A 21,544-nucleotide genomic window follows, 5' to 3' on the forward strand; every position below is an offset into this window, starting at 1 on the left:
CCGCAGCTGCCCCTGCAGCCAGCTTGTTTCGGGTCCACTTATTTCGGGTTTTGGGGTGGTGAGATTTGCCACAGTGTTGCAAAAGGGTTTGTTGTCACCTACACAGGAACCTTTGCCAAGGACCCCCGGGAAGGTGAGTCCGGGGTTGGTGGCATTGGGCAATGCTACTGCTTGATTTATCTCTGCCTGCACATGGCACTCTTCTTTAAAGAAGGCGCAGAATTTGATAAATTTGGAGGGAGGACAGCCTTACAGAGCGTTTTTCAATCTTGGGTCGTGCAGGGTTGGTGCGCTAAGCCCTGGAGGATGGTTTCTGCCCATGGGGAATTGGGCCCATCCTCTGCGACAGCCTTTTTCAGCTCTTTAAGGTCATGAGCTTCCCAAGGGTACCAAGCGGCCGGCCTATTTTCACCAGGGGCTTTGTCAAATTTGGACCTACAGTCCTTTTTCCAATGTAATCCTTTTTTACATGGGGGGGGCAAGGTGTGGTAGGGGTTTTTTTGCCTTTAGCCTTGGGACATTGGCTTTTAAAATGACCTTGTCTTCTGCAACCAAAATATTGTCCTTTGAAGGATGGGGAAGTATTGTTTCCTGAGGGGATCAGGGCGGTAAACACCTTGAAGGCTTCGTTTAAGTTTTGTGTCTGAGCCTGCAAGGCTGAGGATAAAGTCCTGGCCTCGGCAACAGCCTTTTTTAGTTCTTTTACAACTTGACCGGCTAGGCCTGAGGGGCCTCTTCCTCCTATGGGCTGCAGACGGTTCCCAGCGAGCCATAACGGAAAACGTGTGGCTCTGCCGGGGATGTTTTTAAAGGTGGACTAGCCTCCTCCACTTCTTCACGTGCCGCTTTCTCTCCTTCAGCTAAACTTTGGCGGGGTGAGTATGCCGGGAGAGGAGGGTACAGGGTAGGGGCATAGGTATCACTCAGTGGCTCAGGGCCTTGCATTGGCAGCTTTGTTTCCTTTTTTCTCTCCTCATTGAACTGCGCCCAATCCCTTTCTGCCCCTTCCTGATGCTCGGGATGGAAGCAAAGCTTTAAGGCAGAGATGGTTGGGTAGAACCCTAAAGGGGGGGGGGTCTAGCCCATGACTAATCTCGTTCTTTCTGGCCAGGGTCTGAACCCGGTCCCAAGTCTCATACGAGAACAAGTTGGACGAAGGTGCCCAAGGGGCTACCTGCACCACGTGACACCAGGCATTGGTGGCCGTGGAGTCAGATATTTCTAGGCCTCTGCTTTTTAACATGTACTTTAGAGCCTTGCAGGCTGTCTCCTCACTCTTTCCACACACACCTCCCATGTTGCCCCGTGGGGAAGGGACAAAGGGAGCAACAGGGCAGAGAAGTGCAGGGACTTCTCCCTGTTATGGTACTCACCCTGACACGCAGGCAGATTACTTCACGGCGACTACCGCGGTTGTGGGGGCCACTCCGCTGGTTGATCACCCTTCGTCGACCTTCTTTCAGGACCGAGCAGCCGGGGGCCTCACTCGTTCGCCTTTCACCCACGAGTTTTAAAAACTCCTCACACGGGGCACCATTCTTTCGGGTCCGCTGCCGGCCGACCCGAACAGCCCTAGCCTCGTTCCTTTTGGTGGGCAAGCAAATGGCCCGGGATTCCTCTTTCCCTCCTGTCCCCTTTGGAAGGAGACAGGGGAAGAGAGCCAGGAAGAGAGGTGAGCACACCGCCGGCCCCAACCAGCCCAGTTAAAGGACACTCAGACGCAGCGGGGGTTCTGTCGAGCAGTTCCGTTTATTATCACACAAGCACTTGCTTTTAAAGGCAAATGGGGAAGGCAGGTTTTTTACATCCTCCAATCAGCTTAAGGGTTACAAGAGCATGCATCCTGTCTCAATGCCTATCTATTGCAATCACACAGTGTTCACGAGCACGGAAGCGTGTATTTGGCCAATAGGGGCTAAGGCAAGGTTCCCGCAGATACTCCCACCCTACTTCCTCCCAGCGCCGTCTTAGGCTGCCACGTTAATCCACTTGTAATGTCACTTAAGGTGGCGTTAGTTTTTAAAGGCCCGACATTGCATGTTATAGCTGTCTTTTAGTGTGTGTGTGTGTGTGTGTGTGTGTGTGTGTGTGTGTGTGTGTGTGTGTGTGTGTGTGTGTGTGTGTGTGTGTGGCTGTGTGTGTGTGTGTGTGTGTGTGGCTGTGTGTGTGTGTGTGTGTGACTGTGTACATGTCTTTTTAATTGGATGTTTTCCAGCTGCTTAGACGTACCTTGTGCTTTTCTTTCTCACCTATACAGCTGCCCTTGCTGGCCTGTTTAGCCTTGTAGTTTGAACTCTTGGAACTCTATCTCCCAGGTTTATGTCTCATTTTCTGACAGAGAAAGATATAATAATAATACTTTATGTTTACTTTTCATCTTTCATTAAAACTATCCTGCCTTTGATCTATTTTCTATAAATATGGATATGTGAATGCCTCTGTCTGCAAGCCTGAATTATCTTAATAATGAGAGTAGATGAATGCTTACTTCACCAGGATGAAGCAGAAATACTTGCCACTTGAGTAGGAAAGGTGCATATGTAATTCTTGAACGGTTTTTATGTAATGATGGTTGCAAATGCAAGGCTCAGTATTTTTGCCTGAGAAGAAATAGTTCTTTAGTATTGTTATTCCCATGGCAAAAGTTTCATAGCTATTTAATTATTTTGACCACTGTTTGGGAAAAAGCACTCTGACTTACATAAATATACTAGTCCCCCACACCTGCCTATTTTCAGAAGCAGAGTGGTTAGCCAAGGTAAAAATAAGGCCAGAAAATGCCTCATTGTTATCTCTCTCAATTTTTTTGTTCTCAGTTTCATTCTCAGATTTTTGATCTCATACTAAGCGGTTGGGAAGTCTTCTCTGGATTGTTTTCATAACAATGTGATGAATGCCTTTGTAGTAGACCAGTAGTACTACTTAATATAGGATAGAATTTTTTCAATTTAGTTTTTATAACAAAAGTACTTGATTGAGCTGTAATTTATATTACATGATCTTAGGTGTATAATTTAATTTTGACAAATATATACACCCATGTAATCATCACCCAGATCAAGATATAGGACATTTTTACCACTCCAGAAAGTGCCCTCCATTGATATAGAATTCTGAAAAAAATATTTTGTGAGATAATGGGAATAATTTAAACAAGAAACTTAACCATCCACTTTTATATGATTTCTTTAGGTAGCTGGGCATTAGTGAACAAAGTCTTTTTTCCTACTATTTTCTCTACTACAGAAATGAATTCTACTGGGTTTTAATATAGGGTTTGAATTTCCTAAAGTATTATATCTATTTGCATATGAAGAGACACAGATACAAGGCAATCTTCCATTTTCTCAATAAAAGAAAGAAAAGTGTTTTGGTCAGCTGAATACAGAAACTTTTAGGGGTGTAGATGAAATAGTTAAATGTCTAATTAAAATGTCATTAATTGTACATGCACATTTAAAAATCTTTTTAAAAACTTTATTTTGAGATACACAGTTGTATAAAGGAATACAGAGAGATTTCATATATTCTTCACCCAGCTTACCCCAGTGGTAACTGCATATGCATATTTAAGATCACAGATAATATAAAATTGTATGTATTTGTATATATTTTAAATATCTTTTAATATTACTTTTTAGATACTTATTCAGTGAACAGATTTATTCAAATTCTTCATGTCTTCACAGACATCAGTCTTTAATGCTTCTAAAACCACTTTTAAAATTATTGACCATGGTTTTTTAGACCATAGTTTTTCATGATTTTTATATTCACTCCCTTTTGGTTTTTTTTTAACTTTCAAGTTGTTTCAGATAGAGCACTTTAAAAATCTGTAAATCTTACTATCACTGGAAATTTTATCCTAAGCTACAATAAATTTATTTATATACTGTTAGGAGAGTTGTCATCATATTGATGTTGACATTCCAAGGATTTTATTGGATTGCTTTCTTGATGATCTTCAAAGGCCTTCTTCAGTGGCAGCTCTTTCTTAAAATTGTGAGATTACTCTCCAGAAATAAGTGTTAAATCTGTGTTGAAAACTGTATCCCCCTCTCCCCTGGTAATACTTGTTTGGTGTAATAACCTTGACAAAGCATCCAACACTAGGGTTGCTTGATGTTTTTCCAAACCTCAGTGTCTGCCTAATGATAAGAACTTCACTGTCTCAGCCCTTTCACAGACTCTGACTGGATAGATGCCCCTGGAATCACTTTTGAAGTCCCAAACACCATTTCCCTGGGCATGACTGAATGCCTAGATTTCTTTCTTCCGGGTTTTTTCTTTTTCTTTTTTTTTTTACCTTTGTTGATATTTAGTATAAAATAATTGGTGCCTGCCTGAAAAGTAAGGATTTAATTGTAAAGCAGTGCCTTCTTTCTGAAATATTTTAGGGAAGAAAACCTTTATGTTGGAGCATATATGGTAAAACTGGTAAGACTAATACAACCGTATATATATAAAGAGTGTGTTAGAGTTGGTAGTGTCATTAAGTTTCTCTTTATGTGAAAAAATTATTTGGCATTTATATTCAGTTCATTGTATTTTTTTCTCCAATTTCTCTACAAGGCTTTTCACGTTTTAATTTTTATTCTCCTTCTTTTGACTAGTTTATTGATGGACATGCTTCATCTTGTATATAAGTGTTAGATGGGCCAGAGATGGTAATGTGACTTGTTTTTCATCTGTGTATCTTTTAATTCAAAGACTTAAAACACAAAATCAGAAGCATACACTATGCTTTGCTGTCCTTAAGTTTGGGTATAAAATGATGGCACTGATAATTACAATACTAACCTGGAATCTAAATGGTTACATTGAAATTAGTTTTTCAAGTGAGCAGTATCTATACAGCAGCATTCTAGAGATGAATCCTCCTTATTAACAACTCTGTCTCTTCCTTTGTAATATTCTTTTAAAAAGAAAACTTTGCAGACATTGTCTGAATGATTTGGAATGATGTGTAACAGTTCCCACAGGCTGGTTGCACCATTGAAAGCTCCTTTGTCATTGCCAGCTAGGATGTCATCTGTTTGAACTGGCCTTTTTCTTGTTCGCCTGGGGTGAGCAGAGAGTGATGATTTAGTAGAGTTGTTTGCTGCTTCCTAGCTGGTATAGGAAGTTAGACTTTCTGGCTGTAAGTGTGTAAGGTGGCAGCCAGATTATTACTAGTCTTTAATCATCTGATCTTACTTATAAGGCAACTGGAATGATTTTTAGAGTGGAGGAGGCATTGTAGTTTGCTTTTTTCCTTCCCTTCCCTTTTTCCTTCCCTCTGTTCTCTTATACTCTTCTTCCTTCTCCTTGCTGTGGATTATTAAAGGAGATTGAATTAGGAAATGTGACTAGTCAGTTTTTATAGATTGGTTGCCTTCATTTGAGAAGGAAATCTCTTTGTAGTCTAGATATTTTGGGTTTTATGATCCATGCCTAACCTAGAGAAGTTTAGGGACCACAAGACTGGACGGGCTTGACATATTTATTATATGTTGGTACTGATTTTCTTTATTCTCTTCTTTATTTTTCTTGTGCCTCAGGTTCTTCCTTACTATTGGGAAAAAAGAGTGGTTATTTAGGAACACTAATATGGTGACAGGGTTGTTTTTTATTTCCATATTTATATTAAATTTTGGGGGGGGGGCTGGCATATGTGTGTTTCCCTGGGTGGAGAGAGAGAGTCTTATATATGTATCAGGAAAATATTATAAATGTTCCTAAAATTCCCAGAAATTAGGAATATTATTTAATTCTCTAAGATGAACTGGCTTGAAAGCTAATTTATTCTTCATTAAAAAATTAATATCCTTCAAAATTGGAGAATTTTTTAAACAAAACACATTATTAAACAAGATAACCACTTCTGCCATCAAGCAAAGATTTGAAAGTAAAAATGTTTGCTGTTGGTGAGAGTGTATTAAAAAAGTATGTAGAACTTATCTGGAAAGTAATTTCACAATACTTATCCAAATTATACTTTTTCATCTAGTAAATCCAATTTTAAAGAAAGTCATTCAGATCCAGATTTATGACCAAGCAAGAATGCTCATTATAGCAATATTTATAATATAAAACCTGAGAAAAAAGATTATACATCCAACAGTAAGAGCATGACTAAATAAATTATTAATATGTAATGGATTATTACACAGCAATAAAAATGTTTTTGAAGGGTATTTAATGACTAGAAATATTAAATCTGTATATTTTTATTATGTGTTTCTTATGAAATTTTTAATATATACAAAAGTAAATAGTAATGTGTATATATGATATGAAGCATAATAAAACGAACACCTGTGAACATACCATACATCTTTAACAATACTGTTAAATATAATAAGTTCTGAATTATGAATATCTATTCATGAAGATAAGAAGGAAGTATTTCAAAATGTTAACAATTCTTAATTTGAGGAGGTAGAATTATAAGTGATCTTTAGTTATTGCTTAAATGTTTCTGTTATTTTTCTAAATTGTGTACAAGGGGTACGTATTCTCGAAATCATAAAATCTCATTAAACGTTATTTATTAAAAGCAGAAAAAATTTAAGCTGGTTTCTTTCTTTCTTTTTTTTTTTTTTTTGGTTTCTAACTTCATTTTAGAAAGAACATTCTGAAAGTGTCTGTCACCTCCTGAGTGACAAAATCATGGCCAGATACATAGAGTGGCATTATCTACCAGTTGTAGGTAATGCCTTGTGACAGAGCTCTAGAGAGATGACAGACTGACAGTCACAGAAATTGTGGGTAACCTGTATTCTAGCTGGTGTTTGACCTCTACAAAATGCATTTTAAAAATCTACTTCTATTTTTCATAATTCACTCCTACAAGAGAGGATTGATTCATCTCTACATTTTACAAATGTTTATTGAAGTGCACGTTAAGTATCAAACAAGAGTGACCGAGAGGGTCTGTCCTCTTATGGCACTTAATCTTGTAGTGGTGAAAGACAATCAACAAGCAAACAGGCAAATGGTGAGATCTCAAAGATTGTTGTGTTGTGAAAGAGGAGGCTTGAACCAGGACCTGAGTGACAAGAAAGAGATAGCCTTATGATGATTTGAGGGTAGAAGGAAGAACAAGGGCAAGAGCTCTACAGCACGTTCTGGGAGCGATAAAAAGGCCAGTGTGGTTGGAATGTGGTGAGTGAGAGGGACAAAATAGTAAGAGAGGAAGAGGGTAGGTAGGCAAAGTCACATCACAAGGGGACTTTTCAGGCTTTGGTGAAAAGTTTGAATTTTATACCAAATGCAGTAGTAAGTTGTGGGATGGCATTAATAATAGCATGATCTAATTTGTTTCTAGAAGATTCCTTTGGTTGCCATATGGAAAATCTTTGTTAGAGGTCAGTAGTGGGAATGGGGAGACCAGTAAAAAGTCATTTACAGTGGCCCAGGTGATAGTTAATGGTGGCCAGAGGGTAGAAGCACTGGAGAAGTACATAGATTTATGGTCTATTTGGAGGTAGAACCAATGGATCTTGCTGAGTGTTGTATATGGGAGACTGCAGGAAAGAGGGGAATCAAAGGTGCTTTCTAGGATTTTGATCTGAGCAACTGGGAAGAAGGTGTTACCAAGATGGGTCAGGCAAGTTTTGGGGGTAATATTGAGAATTCTACTTTTAATACTGAGTTTGAGCTGCATGTTGAGATGTTGAATAGGCAGTTAGATATATGAGCCAGGAGCCAGGCAAAAAGCTTTGAGCTTAAAGGTACATATTTGTGAGTCTTTAGTGTATAGAGTAAGATAGTCATGCATTGCATAATGACATTTTTGGTTAATGATGGATTGCATAGACAACCCGTAAGATTTTAATGACTATACCATATAGCCTAGGTGTGTAGTAGGCTATACCATCTAGGTTTGTGTAAGTGCACTCTGTGATGTTCACACAACAACAAAACTGCCTAACAATACATTTCTCGGAAGGTATCCCCTTCATTAAGCAACACATGGCTGTATTTAATGCCATGGGACTGCCTGAGATCAGTAAGTAAGTGGAGGTAATGAGGACTGAGTCCTGGGATCTCCAGATTACGGTCTTGGCAGTGGAGGAGGAGCCAACAGAAGTGGCTAATAGGGAGCAGGTTGGGTGAGAGGAAACTGTGGAGGAACAGAGTAGATCTCATCTAGGACCTGAGTAACAAAGAAGTAAAAATAGAGAATGTTTTAGAAAGAGGTATAGATCTGGTTGCATGATGCTAAGAGGCAATAAGATGAGATCAGAAACATAACCTCTGTGTATTAGTTTTTGAGGTTGTTGTAAGAAATTACCACAAATCTGGTGGTTTAAAACAATAGAAATTTATTCTGTTGAAGTTCTGGAGGCTAGAAGTCCAAAATCTGGCAGGGCTACCTTCACTCCAAGGACTCTAAGGCAAATTCCATTTCTTGCCTCTTCCAGTTTCTGCTGGCTGCCCCAGCTTTCCTGGGCTGTGACCATGTAACTCCAGCTGTGCCTCCATTTTCACATTGCCTCATCCTCTGTCTCTCTCTCTCTAAACTGCCTTTGCTTCTCTTTTATGAGAACTCTTTACCTCTCTCTCACAAGAACACTTGTGATGTCATTTAAGACCCACCTAGAAAATCCAGGATAATGGCCTCATCTCAAAATCTTTAATGTAACAGATAAATAAATCTGCAAAGACCTTTTTCCAAATAAGGTAATTTACAAGGATTACAAATTCCAAGGATTAGGACTTGATATCTTTGGGTAGCCGTTATTCAACCCAGTACACCTTGGTTTTAGAAACACGGTAGCCATTGGAGATCTCAATGAGAGTAGTTTCATTGCAGCAGTGGGGACAAAAGAGAATCATATGTACCTTTCATACTGCCACATAGAAAAAAAAATCTACTGTCTGAAGACTGTAAGTTGATTGCTCTGCTTTTCTGTAGGTAATCTGTAGCTGTGTGCCTGTGGTCAGCTTCAAGTTTCGTATATTCAACATGAGAAAGGAGCAAAGTTCTCAGAAGCCTTTGCCAGTTCCTTTGGATTCAGTGTCGTTGACCCATATGATCCAAGTTGGCATTGTTTAGCAGTGACCATTACTTCTGTAGCCCAAATCTGGTTTATTTCAGATTTAAAACATCTCTGTTTTGATTAATAATATCAGTAGCTATACTATTTCTTTCATAATCTGATTAATAACCGTGTTTCTGAAATTCCTACTCAATATAGAATGGATGTTATTTCAGGTACATATAGGTATGGTGAGCACTTTAAATACATAAACTATCTGAAGAGAGATCAAGAGGACTCAGAGAAAAATGTTATTTTGCCTTTTTAAAAAAGAATCAACTTTGTGAAGCACAGATGTTAAAACTGGCTGCTCTCAGTTGTTCTCTGCAGGCTTTCCATGATTTCTGCTGGACAGTGGGCAGCAGCAAAGGTGATATACCAGTTGTCTTTGGGTCTTTGTTACGCTGCATGGATGACAGATAGTGACCACATCAGCAAGGGACCTGTGTCTCTGGGGAGAGTTTTAGTAACAAAGGAATTCCTTTATCCTCCGTTCCTCCTCGAGTTGGAATGGAAATGACTGGGATTCTTGGGTTGTTTTTCTGTGTGTATGTATATGTGTTTGGAGGGGAGGGCAGGGGTTGTGCTTCCTCCAGATGTGAGATTTTACTTTGTCAGGGAGCTAACTTGATTACTGTCCACTAAATCTTTAGTCATTGGACCATTCTCACAAACTGCCAGAGTGCTGGCTTGGGATTGGTGTGTGTACCTCAGCTTCTGTATTGGGGCAGGGGCCCTAGTTTGGCACAGTGAAAAGACCACAGGCTTTGGAGTTAGACCAGATTTATTTGTTTACTAATTCTATAATTTTTGGCTAGTTATATACCTGCTTGGAGCCTCTGTTTCCTCATTGGTAAAATGGGGATAAACACATCTGGTATTATGCCTACTACATAGTAGGCATGTAATAAATGTCAGATGCTGCCATTAAAACATTTCTTCATCCATTTATTTATTTTTATTCCTTTATTGATACTTAATTTTCCTCATTGCCTTCGATGTATTTATATTAAGCAGAATTCTAAAGAAATATCCATTTGTTGACATAGTATCTCTTTTGGCAAAGAAAAAAAATGACCCCCCTTCCCCCATTTTGTCATGCTATGACAGTAGTAAAGAGGGCAGAAGAAAGCTGGCTTATTCTATTTGAAGGGGCAACTCTGGTCAAAGGCTCAAATATTGGGAGGGGAATGGCTGAGTAATGAAGCTGTGTATAGGGCAGCTTGCCCAACACTGAGTATTCTAGGAAGTTTTTGGAAGAAAGAGCTATAAGAATGAGTCCACTTGAGAGAAGATCACAAAGGGAAATAGCAGTGAGATAAATTTGACAAGTTATTATTGATTGCTCGCCGTGTAGTCCTTGGGCTGCTGTGTAGAGCCAGGTTCTGTTTTGTGAAGAAAGGATGGCAGGATGGCCTTTGGAGTTAGCCCAGACCCAAGGTCAGATATTCCTCTGCAGTTCCCTAGCTGTGTGACCTTGGGCAAACTGCTCACCTGTTAAATGGCGATAAGACTTAATATGTCCTTGATTTCTACGATCCTTCAATTTAATAGTACCTTGGAGGAGAGTGGGGGGAATATTTCCTCATTAAATCATTCATCATGTGTAGCCAATTGTAAAGTGTTTCCTGGTTACAGAAATGCTAATGTGATTTTTTTTTAAAGTGCATTTTAGAAGCAAAGCAATATGGTAATACCCATCTTAGGGATGTTGAGAAGATTAATAAGATAATATATGTTAAATGCCCATCCAAGTTAGTATTCAGTGAATTGTAGCTATTAACAACAAATGAAAGGACATGAAAAATAATTTGATTGGGAACATCTGAAGAAAGGATTTTAAACAACGAGGTCATAATGTGACCCGGATCTGAAATAGGACTAGAATGAGAAGGAATAAAATGAGATAAAAGTTGAAGTGATGTTATGGAGGATAAATGAGTGTATATGAGGAGAAGTTTACAGAAAAAAATTTTTTTTGTTTATAGTGATAACTTTGTGGTACTATATATGTTTCATTGTGAACAGAGGGAGTATTGTAATCATATGGGATAAATTGACTCCTATGCCATTTTCTGGGCATATTACAATATTTCCAAACTTGTTACTGTATGAAGTGCTAATCACAATTTAAAAAAAAAAGCATTGGCTAACTCACAGGTAAATAATAAAAATAAAAAACAAGTGTTTTATTTTTGTTGTTTTGTTTGTTTTTGTTTTGTTTGGCGAGGAGGAAGGCTGGCTGGCTAGGGACTTACTAGTTTATTAGTTCAGTTGCCTGGACAGGAAATTCTTTGCCTACATTTCAAACATCTTATGTTTTGACTAGAGTGATACAGAATTTTTTAGCTCTTCTTTCTTTCTTTTCTTTTTTTTTGCCCCAGGTCCAGCAAGACTATGAATCTCTGTTCCAAATGCTTTGCTGGTAAGTGCAGAAAAAGGGTTTTTAATTTATTTTTCTTTTTCTTTTGGTTGTTTCTAAGACTATCTAAATCATTTGGCCCTCCTTTGGATTTATGTGTGAGATTTTCTTAGCTGGTATATTAAAGCAGTTTCTCCCACCAGTGTGCTTCATATATTTGCCTAGGACTGTTGAAACAGTGTTCCCTGAGTGAAATGCAATCTCATGTGTACTTGCACCAAACAGACTTTCCTTGGTTTACTGTTGTTGGTGTACAGTGTAATTGTAAAAATGTGTGTGTTTTAAGTAGGGTAGTAAATATTCATCACTAATCTTGACTTGAATGATTAATGGTGAATATTGATTTACCAATGCGAATACAGAAAGAATATTTTCATGTTGGAGTCAGGAAGAAAATCATCCTGAGTTAGCTCCTTCTAATCAAATCCCTCATTGAAATCACCTTGGGTAAGTCACTTAATCTCTTTTGATGTTAAATTCATCATTTGAAAAATGACAGACTTGGGCTTGATGTTTGCCAAGGGCCTTTATCTAGCCCCCAGATGCTTTGGTGGACTCCTTGAATTATAAAGTTGAAACCTTCAGTTTCTTTTTTAAAGGAACTTTCTTATATGAAATAAGTAAATCTTTATTTATTAGGATATGTTTAACTTTTCTTCTTTATTCATGTTGTCCAAGATAAACAAAGCTGGACACGAGTTAAAGTGGTAAGGACAGATTTTAATCAGTAATATACTGTTGCAGTAGGGAAGAGAGTCCAGCATGTACTGAACTCAACTTTGGACTGAGCGTTTTAAAGGGAGAATGAGGGAGTTGGGAGGTGGGAGAGGAGGGGCAGAGTAGAGTCTGGATAGTAAAAAATAACAAACAATTGGTAAAATATGCTGATTAGGCCAGCTGTGTCTGCTAGTTGGCAATTATCAAAGTTAGGATTCTGTCCTCCTACAGAGACTGGGAGATAGAGACTCTGTGCTTCCTGATGATTACATTTTGAAGGAATGGCTTTCAGGTCCTAGAGACACTCAGGAATTGTAGGAGATACATATGCATCTCAAGGGGATAAAGGAAGGATTCACAATTGTAAGCCCTTTTTAGTAAATGATCTAAGAGGGTGGTCAGGGTCTATCTTCAGGTGCTGGCTGGCTACAGTGAATAGTAAATTCTTTCCTCAGCCTTGAGCTTTAAGAGGCAGACACTTTAAGGGGTGCTAGAGTCATCCTTAGGGATGTAGACTTGAGCTGTCAGAAACTGTTGGTAAAGGGACTCAAAAAATGATTACATTGTATAACATTGAGTCTACTATTTATCCTTATTTGAGCATCCCATAGTATACACAGGTATTGATTGATTTTAAACTCTGTACCCCACAGATATGTACAATCAACTATGTTACAATAAAAAATAAGTTAAAGAAAAAGTAACTATATTAGTGTTTAAGTCTTTTAATGTGGAGGGAGGGGGTGGACAAATCATCTGTGTTGAGAGACTATAGTTTCACAGGCCCAGGTTGAGGCCTAGTTGAGAAGAGAGCCTGGCTAGAGTTTGATTAAAGAGAGATTCTTTGTTAATTTTCATTTTCTATTCATTATGCTATTTGGGCAAGGAAATAATCATAGTAAAAGCTTTAGAATTTTACTTTTGTGCCTAAACTAGGAGGTAGGTAGAGAGGAGTTGGGAAGGTTGGGAAAGCTAGCAGTTTTTATCTGTTCAAAGTTTGGAATTTGTCCAGTAGTTTAGGTCTTTAAAAGAAAAGAAATATTGGTAAGTTTGGTTTTTATCCAATTTTTAACAGTATATGTCCTGTGTTAAAGGACTGTATTCTGCTCTAACTTTGCATATCTACAGTTACAAATATGAAGAAATGCTTCCTCACCGATTAGAGTTTAACTTTATATAGTTAAGATGAAAGTAGCAATGAGAAAAAATACATCTTATATTGTATATCTGTCTCCACGTAGAGATCCCCCTTGTAATGTAGTAAAGTGAGACTTCGAGAGAAGGACAGGCACTTTTGAATAAGGTGACTCACATCAAATACTCATAAAGAACTGAATCATGTCTCTAAGTGAATATTAAGTTTTAAAAATTACCAGTGAAGCTAGAAGTCAGCCATAGTTTTTGTGTTTCTTTGGGCTATTATAGTGGTTGTAATTATTTGTCTGAGATGATCTGTGTCCATTTACTTTTTACACAGCTTTGCTACTTTTGCTTTTGCTTTTTTTTTTCCCTGACCAGTAAGGGGATCGCAACCCTTGGGACAGTGTGGTCCACACCACGCTCAGCCAGTGCGCACCGGCCATCCCTATATAGGATCTGAACCCGCGGCCTCCGTGCTACCAGTGCCGCACTCTCCCGAGTGAGCCACGGGGCCAGCCCTACTTTTGCTTTTAAAAGTATTAAGAGAATGTTTTTAACTTTGTAAAGAAAATACTCTTTTTTCTTTTCTCTTGTCCTTATCCTCACATTCCTGTTTTCCCCAACAGCAGTTGCATGAATGACAGATAACATCCTGCTTCCTAAAAGAGCATTTGGTATTATTTTTGAAATTCAAAAGAAAAGAACTTTAAAAATTGAACTTTATTCACTTTTTTGAATTGAATAAAAATATATTTATTGAACTTTAAAAATACGTAGTGTCCATCTATTCCCCCCCACCCCCCCAATATATTATAAAATTATAAAATAAACAATGTAATTTAAAAGATAGAAAATCACTTTTACAGTAGCTATTATTGTGTTCCACTAGATTACTTAAAGAGAATTTTCAAGATTCCTTTTCAAAATTAATCTATGCGGTGAAAAACTAAGTTTATTATAACTTGTTTACATAAAATTGAATGAAATGAGGGGGAAAAAAAGTTTAACGTTTTGTTGAGTTATATACTAGCTGGTGTGTTGGGTACTGTGGGTGCTAGTAGTTTAAGGTTAACATTGATAACTGTTTTGCCTCTGATGAAATATTCTGCTAAACGTTGAGCACATACCCCCTCAATAACCACCATCACTTTGGGTATTTTCCCTTTTCTTTGTAAAAGATTCCTGTGCTATTTGAGTTTAGGGAAATGGAATAAGAAGGAAAGGGAAATAAATATATTGAGAATGAGAGTTACTAAAAAACCATTGAAATGTTAGTTGCTCATAAAATATATACCAAGTAATAGTGTTTTTTCTGTATTATTAAATGTCTGTATCAGACATTTGCATGTGTGTAGAAGAGGGCCCAAATCGGCTGGATTTGGTGAAGGCTTATAGCTCAACCAAAGTTCTTCTCTTTGAAATGGGAGGTTATTATTTTTATTTCTATTTTTTGGCTACTCTCTTATCTTGCACCCTGGTTTGGCCTCTGTTACCTTTAAAGGCTGAAAATGTTTAAGACCATTTAGAGTTTTCCTCACAAATGTGTAGTATACTTCTTTCTTAGCCTTAAAGTGCCTTTGACCTGAAGACCTTTATCAGACAAGATTTTCTATGTCAGGATCACTAGGCCATTTAAAGGAAGTATTCTGGGTGAGCACCAGGAAATAATTGACTTGAGTATTATGATTTGGGGAAGAATGGATTTAATTAAATTTTAAAATTTATTATTAGCATATTCATTCTTACAAATCGTGATATTTCGTTATGCTCTTTACCTGACCTGTCACTTCCCACACCCCCTCCCTCCCCCCCATCTCCAGTATCCTTAGGATTGTTCTCTCCTTCTGAAAGTTCAACATATTGTTATGGTCTTTTCTTTCTTTCTTTCCTTCATTCCTTCCTCCTTCCCTCCTTCCCTCCTCCCTTCCCTCCCTCCTTCCCTCTCTTCCCTCCTTCCTTCCTAGCAGCCAGTTACGAGTGAGAGCATGCGGTATTTCTCTTTGTCTCGCTTATTTCAGTTAACATAATTTTCTCTAGACTCATCCATGTTGCTGCAAATGGCAGAATTTCATTCTTTTTTATGGCTGAGTAGTATTCGCTTGTGTATATATACCACATTTTCTTTATCCAGTCATCCATTGATGGACACTTAGGTTGGTTCCATATTTTGGCTATTGTAAATAGAGCTGCAGTGAACATGGGAGTGCAGGTATCCCTTCGATATGATGATTTCCATTGCTTTGGATATATGCCCAGTAGTGGGATTTGCTCGATCATATGGTAGTTCTATTTGTAGTTGCTTGAGAAGACTCCATGCTGTTTTCCATCATGTCTGTGCTAATTTACAGTCCCACCAACAGTGTAGAAGAGTTCCCCTTTCCCTGCATCCTCACCAGCATTTGTTATGCTCAGTCTTTTTAATAATGCCCAGCCTAACAGGGGTGAGACGATATCTCAGTGTGGTTTTGATTTGCATTTCTCTGATGACTAGTAATGTTGAGCATTTTTTCAGGTACCTGTTGCCTATTTGTATGTCTTCCTTGAGAAATGTCTATTCATCTCCTTTGCTCATTTTTTAATTGGATTATTTGGTTTTTTACTGTATAGTTGTTTGAGTTCTTAATATATTCTGGATATTAATCCCTTGTTGGATGTATAATTTGCAAATATTTTCTCCCATTCCGTAGGTTGTCTTTCCACTGTGTTGATTGTTACCTTTGCGGTACAGAAGATTTTTAGTTTGATATAATCCCATTTGTTTATTTTTTTCTTTTGTTGCTTGTGTTTTAGGGAGTCTTATTCATAAAGTCTTTGCCCAGTCCTATTATCTGGAGTGTTTCTCTTATATTTTCCTTTAGTAATTTTATGGTTTCATGTCTTATATTTAAGCAATTCATTTTGGGTTGATTTTGGTATATGGTGAGAGGTACAGGTCCAGTTTCATTTTTCTGCTATGGATGTCCAATTTTCCCAGCACCATTTATTTAAGAAGCAGTCTTTTCCCCAATGTGTGTTATTGCTGGCATTGTCAAAAATAAGTTGGCTGTAAGTATGTGATTTGATTCCTGGGTTTTCTATTCTGTTCCATTGATCCAAGTGTCTGTTTTTATGTCAGTACCACACTGTTTTGGTTACAATAGCTTTGTAATATAATTTGAAGTTGGGTAGTATTATACCTCCAGCTTAATTAATTAATTAATTAATTAATTAATTAATTTTTGCTCAGGATTGTTTTGGCCATTTGGGTCTTTTGTTGTTCCTTATGAATACTTGGATTGCTTTTTCTATTTCTGTGATATGTCATTGGTATTTTGATGGGGATTGCATTGAATCTGTAGATTGCTTTGGGTAGAATGGACATTTTCACAAAGTTAAGTCTTCCTTTCTGAGAGCATGGTATGTCTTTCCACCTTTTTGTTTTCTCTTTAATTTCTTTCAGTAGTGTTTTGTAGTTCTCATTGTAGAGATCTTTCATCTCCTTGGTTAAATTGATACTTAGGTATTTTTCTTTTTTGGCAATATTGTAAATAGTCTTGCTTTCTTGATTTCATATTCTGCTAGTTTGTTATTGGAGTATAAAAACACTATTGATATTTGGGTGTTGATTTTGAGTCCTCAACATTAATGAAATATTTAATTAGCTATAAGAGTTTTTTGGTAGAATCTGTAGGTTTTTCTATATATAAGATCATGTCTTCAGCAAACAAGGACAGTTTGACCTCATTCTTTCCAGTCTTGATGCCTTTATTTCTTTCTGTTGCTTGATTGCTCTGGCTACTACTTCCAATACTAAGTTAAGTAGCAGTGGTGAGAGTGGGCATCCTGTCTTGTTTTTGTTCTTAAGGGAACAAGATCATTTCTCATTCAGGATGATATTGGCAAATGGTTTGTCAGAAGTGGCTTTATTGTATTGAGATAATTTCCTTCTATTCTTAATTTGTTGAGAGTATTAATCATGATGGGATGTTGAATTTTGATGAATGCCTTTTGTGCATCAGTTGAGATAATCATATGTTTTTGTCCTTAGTTTTGTTGATTTGGTGTATCACATTTACTGACTTGCGTATGTTAAACCAACCTTGCATCCTGGGATGAATACCACTTGATCATGGTGTATAATTTTTTTGATGTGTTACTGTAATCTGATTGCTAATATTTTGTTGAGGATTTTTGCATCTGTGTTCATCAAGGATATTGGCCTGTAGGTTTCTTTTTTTGTTGTGTCTTTATCTGGCTTTGGTATTAGGGTGATGCTGGCCTCATAGAATGAGTTTGGGAGAATGGTTTCTGTTTCAGTGTTTTGGGAAAGTTTGAAGAGAAGTGGTATTAATTCTTCTTTATAGGTTTGATAGAATTCAGCTGTACAGCCATCCAGTCCTGGGCTTTTCTTTGTTGGAAGATTTCTGATTAGTGCTTCAATCTCATTGCTTGTTCTTGGTCTGTTCAGATTCTCTATTTCTTCTTGGTTCAGTCTTGGTAGTTTGTATGTATCCAGAAATTTATCCATTTCCTCCAGGTTTTCATATTTGTTGGCATACAGTTGTTTGTAATAATCTCTAACGATTCTTTGTATTTCTGTGGTATTGGTTGTAATGTCTCCCTTTTCGTTTCTGATTTTTGTTATTTGATCTTTGCTCTTCTTTTTTTTTTTTTTGTTAACCTAGCTAATGGTTTGTCTATTTTACTTATCTTTTCAAAAAACCACCTTTTTGTTTCATTGATCTTTTGTATTGTTTTGGGGGTCTCTGTTTCATTTAGTTCTGCCCAGATCTTGATTATTTCTTTCCATCTACTACTTTTGGGATTGGATTGTTGTTGTTTTTTTGGTTCTTTGAGGTATTAGTGTTGGGCCATTTATTTGAAATCTTTTCATTCTTTTGATGTAAACATTTATTGCAGTAAACTTCCCTGTTAATACAGCTTTTGCAATAGCTCATAGGTTTTGGTATGATGTATCTTTATTTTCATTAGTTTCAAGAAATTTTTTGATTTCCTGTTTAATTTCTTCTTGGACCCATAGGTCGCTCAGGAGTCTATTCAGTTTCCGTGCACTTGAGTAGTTTCCAGAATTTTGCTTGTTACTGATTTTCAGTTTTAATCCATGGTCTGAAAAGATACTTGGGATGATTTCAGTTTTTTAAAAATTTGCTAAGACTTGATTTGTGAGCTAGTATGTGGTCTATCCTGGAGAATGTTCCATGTGCTGATGAGAAGAATGTATATTCTCTAGTTGTTGGATGAAGTGTTCTGTAGTTATCTGTCAGGTACAATTGGTCTAAGATGCAGTTAAAATCCTGTGTTTCTTTGTTGATTTGTTGCCTGAAAGATCTGTCTAACGTTGAGAGAGGTGTGTTCAGGTCACCCACTATTATTGTATTTAGGTCTATCTCATTTTTTAGGTCTAAGAGTATTTGCTTTACATATCTAGGTGCTCCACTGTTGGGTGCATACATATTTATAATTGTCATGTCCTCTAATTGGATAGATCCCTTTGTCATTTTACAATGGCCTTCTTTATCTCTTCTTATGGTTTTTGGTTTGACATCTATTTTATCTGATATAAGAATAGCTACCCTGGCTCATTTTTGGTTTCCGTTTGCATGGTATATCTTTTGCCATCCTTGCACTTTTAGTCTGTGTGAGGTGGGTCTGTTGAAGATAGCATATAGTTGGGTCTAGCTTTTTAATACAATCAGTCTGTGTCTTTTGAATGGGGGGTTTAATCCATTTACATTTAGGGTTGTTCCTGATAAGTATTATTTTACTCCTGTCATTAAATTGCTTTTTGTTTAGATATTTTAAACATCATTTGTCCTTTTCTTCCTCTTTTTTCATCTTCAGGGTTAGTTGAATTTTTGAGGTGATATAATTTAGCTTCTTTCTCTATCTTGTTTGCATTTTGGCTTTAATGGTGGGGTTTGCTCTTTCTTGTGAACCCGTGACATTGATTATCATTTTTCAGATTCTGCATGCAGGACTCCTTTGAGTATTTCTTGCAGAGCTGGTCATGTGGTAGTGAACTCCCATAATTTTTGCTTGTCAGGGAAATACACTATTTCTCCCTAATTTCTGAAGGATAACCATGATGGATATAGGATTCCTGACTGGCAATTTTTTTCCTTTTAGTCTTTTGAATATATCATCCCATATTCTTCTGGCCTGGAAGGTTTCAGTTGAGATGTCTGCTGTTAGTCTGATGGGGGCTCCCTTATAAGTGACTTGGCGCTTTTCTCTTGGTGCTTTTAGAATTCTGTCTTTGTCTTTTAAATTTGCCAGTTTGACTATCACATGTCTTGGAGAGGATCTTTTTGGATTGAATCTGAGGACGTTTGGGCATTCTGAATGTGAAGGTCTGCATCCCTCCCTATACCTGGGATGTTCTCTGTTATTACTTCCTTTGATAAGGTTTCGGTGCCTTTCCTTTTTCCTCCCCTTCCGGAATACCCATGATTCAGATGTTCGTGTGCTTGAAGTTGTCTGTTAGCTCTTTTAAATTTTCTTCATTTTTTAAAATTCTTTTTTCCTTTTTCTTGTCTTCCTGGGTTACTTCAGAAAGATCATCTTTGAGTTCTGAGATTCTTTCTTCTGCTTCCTCTAGCTTGCTGCTCCAGCTTTCTGTTCTGCATTTTTATTTCATTGAGAGAATTCTTCATTTCTAGGAGTTCTGTTACATTCTTTCTTAAGTGATTAATCTCTTTGTAAATTTCCTTTTCCATATCCTGGATATTTTTTCTTGTTTCATTGTGTTCTCTAGTTGATTCTTCTCTTATTTCTTGGAGTTTTCTTAAAATCATTGCTCAGAATCCTTTTTCAGCATCCTGAGGGTTTCTTGCTCTGTGGGGTTTGGTACTTGAGAAATACCATATTCCTTTGGTGGTGTCATCTCTTCTTGTTTATTTGTAGTTCTAATATTTTTACGCTGATGTTTGGTCATCTGGTAGAACACTTAATTCTTCTATCACTCTGTAGTGGGTTATGAGGGGGAAGAATTCCTCCTCTGTATGTTTTGCTGGTGCCTCTTCTTTTATCAATGCAGTTGAGTGTGCAGTGGGCTGCCTAGGCTCCTGTTTGGTCAGTGTGCAGTCCTGTGCAGCCTGCATGGTGTTTTGGTGGGGCCTGCAAACCCCCTCTCCAGTGCTCTTGGATTCTCTTTATTGGAGGTTATTATCTAGTCTTTTTTTAAAAAAGGAGGCAAGAGTTAATTTTACCATATTATATTTTCTCCATTCTTGTACAAATTCCTGTTTGCTGTTTTTCTACCTTCCCATCAATCCCTCTTTCATATGTTTTGCATTTTCCTTCCTCAAATCACAGTTTTGTACATTCGTTTAGAAATGTTGGTATACCTATCTCAAGACTAAGACTATTCTGTGAACAGAAGCCAGAAACACCTGCAGTTTGGATAAGGATTCTTCCACCTTTGAATTCATGTGTTATTCTTCCCATTCGAGAGTGTTAGTTATTTTTATATTATCTCTAAAGAAACAATTTGCTTAACAGATTTGCAATTTATTTGAAGTTGTGGAAATACTGTCTAAAACGTTGAAAAGGATGGCATTTTAAGCACCCTTGAACATGTGTTACCAATTGATCTTGCCACACATCTCTTTCTAATTATTAAAGTTAGTCTGAGGATTTTTTTTGGTCCTAGTTTTGGCTTTTCTATCTCCTTGATAATATTCTACCTGTCATATTATCCTTCCCTTTCATTAAATATTTTTATATAATTTTGTGTGGCTTTACTAAAAGAATTAGTAAATGTCTGCAATAGAAAGCAACAAAATTTCATGACATACAATTTATAGTTACAGTAAGTAAACACTGGTTGAAACATCACCTAATGCAGTTTTGAAACTGTGGGTGTTGGTCACTCATTAGTGGGTAGAGAAATAAATTTAATGGATCATGAGCAGCATTTAAAAAAATTGAATAGAATAGAAAATACCAGAGTGCACTGCAAATAGTAAGGATATTGTTTGTGAAAGCTTTGAGTTAGATATATAAGCGAAAATAACATGTGTAATGGGTTTTGATGTAAATATGTATATATATTATTGTGAGGTATGGTTTACAACGTTTGGAACCCTGTGAATTGCAGAAGTATGGCTTTGAGAAATCTTGGGATCTCAAATCTTGGGATCTCATTTCTAAAATGGGGGGTATTTTCTTTATGTCTTTAGGCAAGGGATAAACCAGTTGATTTCTTGTGATCTTTGTCAGTTGTGAGCTCTTGACTAGT

General features: G+C 37.3%; 1 protein-coding gene across 3 annotated transcripts in view; it reads left to right on the forward strand.

Moving 5' to 3' along the window:
* The window catches only part of ZFAND3 (zinc finger AN1-type containing 3), a 346,720-nt gene that overhangs the window by 90,113 nt on the left and 235,063 nt on the right, over positions 1-21,544 (forward strand). For all 3 annotated transcript variants that reach the window (XM_063097510.1, XM_063097512.1, XM_063097511.1), the window contains exon 2: positions 11,411-11,451. In XM_063097510.1, coding sequence (XP_062953580.1) covers positions 11,411-11,451 — 41 coding nt within the window. The remainder of the gene's footprint in view (positions 1-11,410; positions 11,452-21,544) is intronic.

This window comes from Cynocephalus volans, chromosome 5, assembly GCF_027409185.1.
Source record: "Cynocephalus volans isolate mCynVol1 chromosome 5, mCynVol1.pri, whole genome shotgun sequence".
Lineage (NCBI taxonomy): Eukaryota > Metazoa > Chordata > Mammalia > Dermoptera > Cynocephalidae > Cynocephalus > Cynocephalus volans.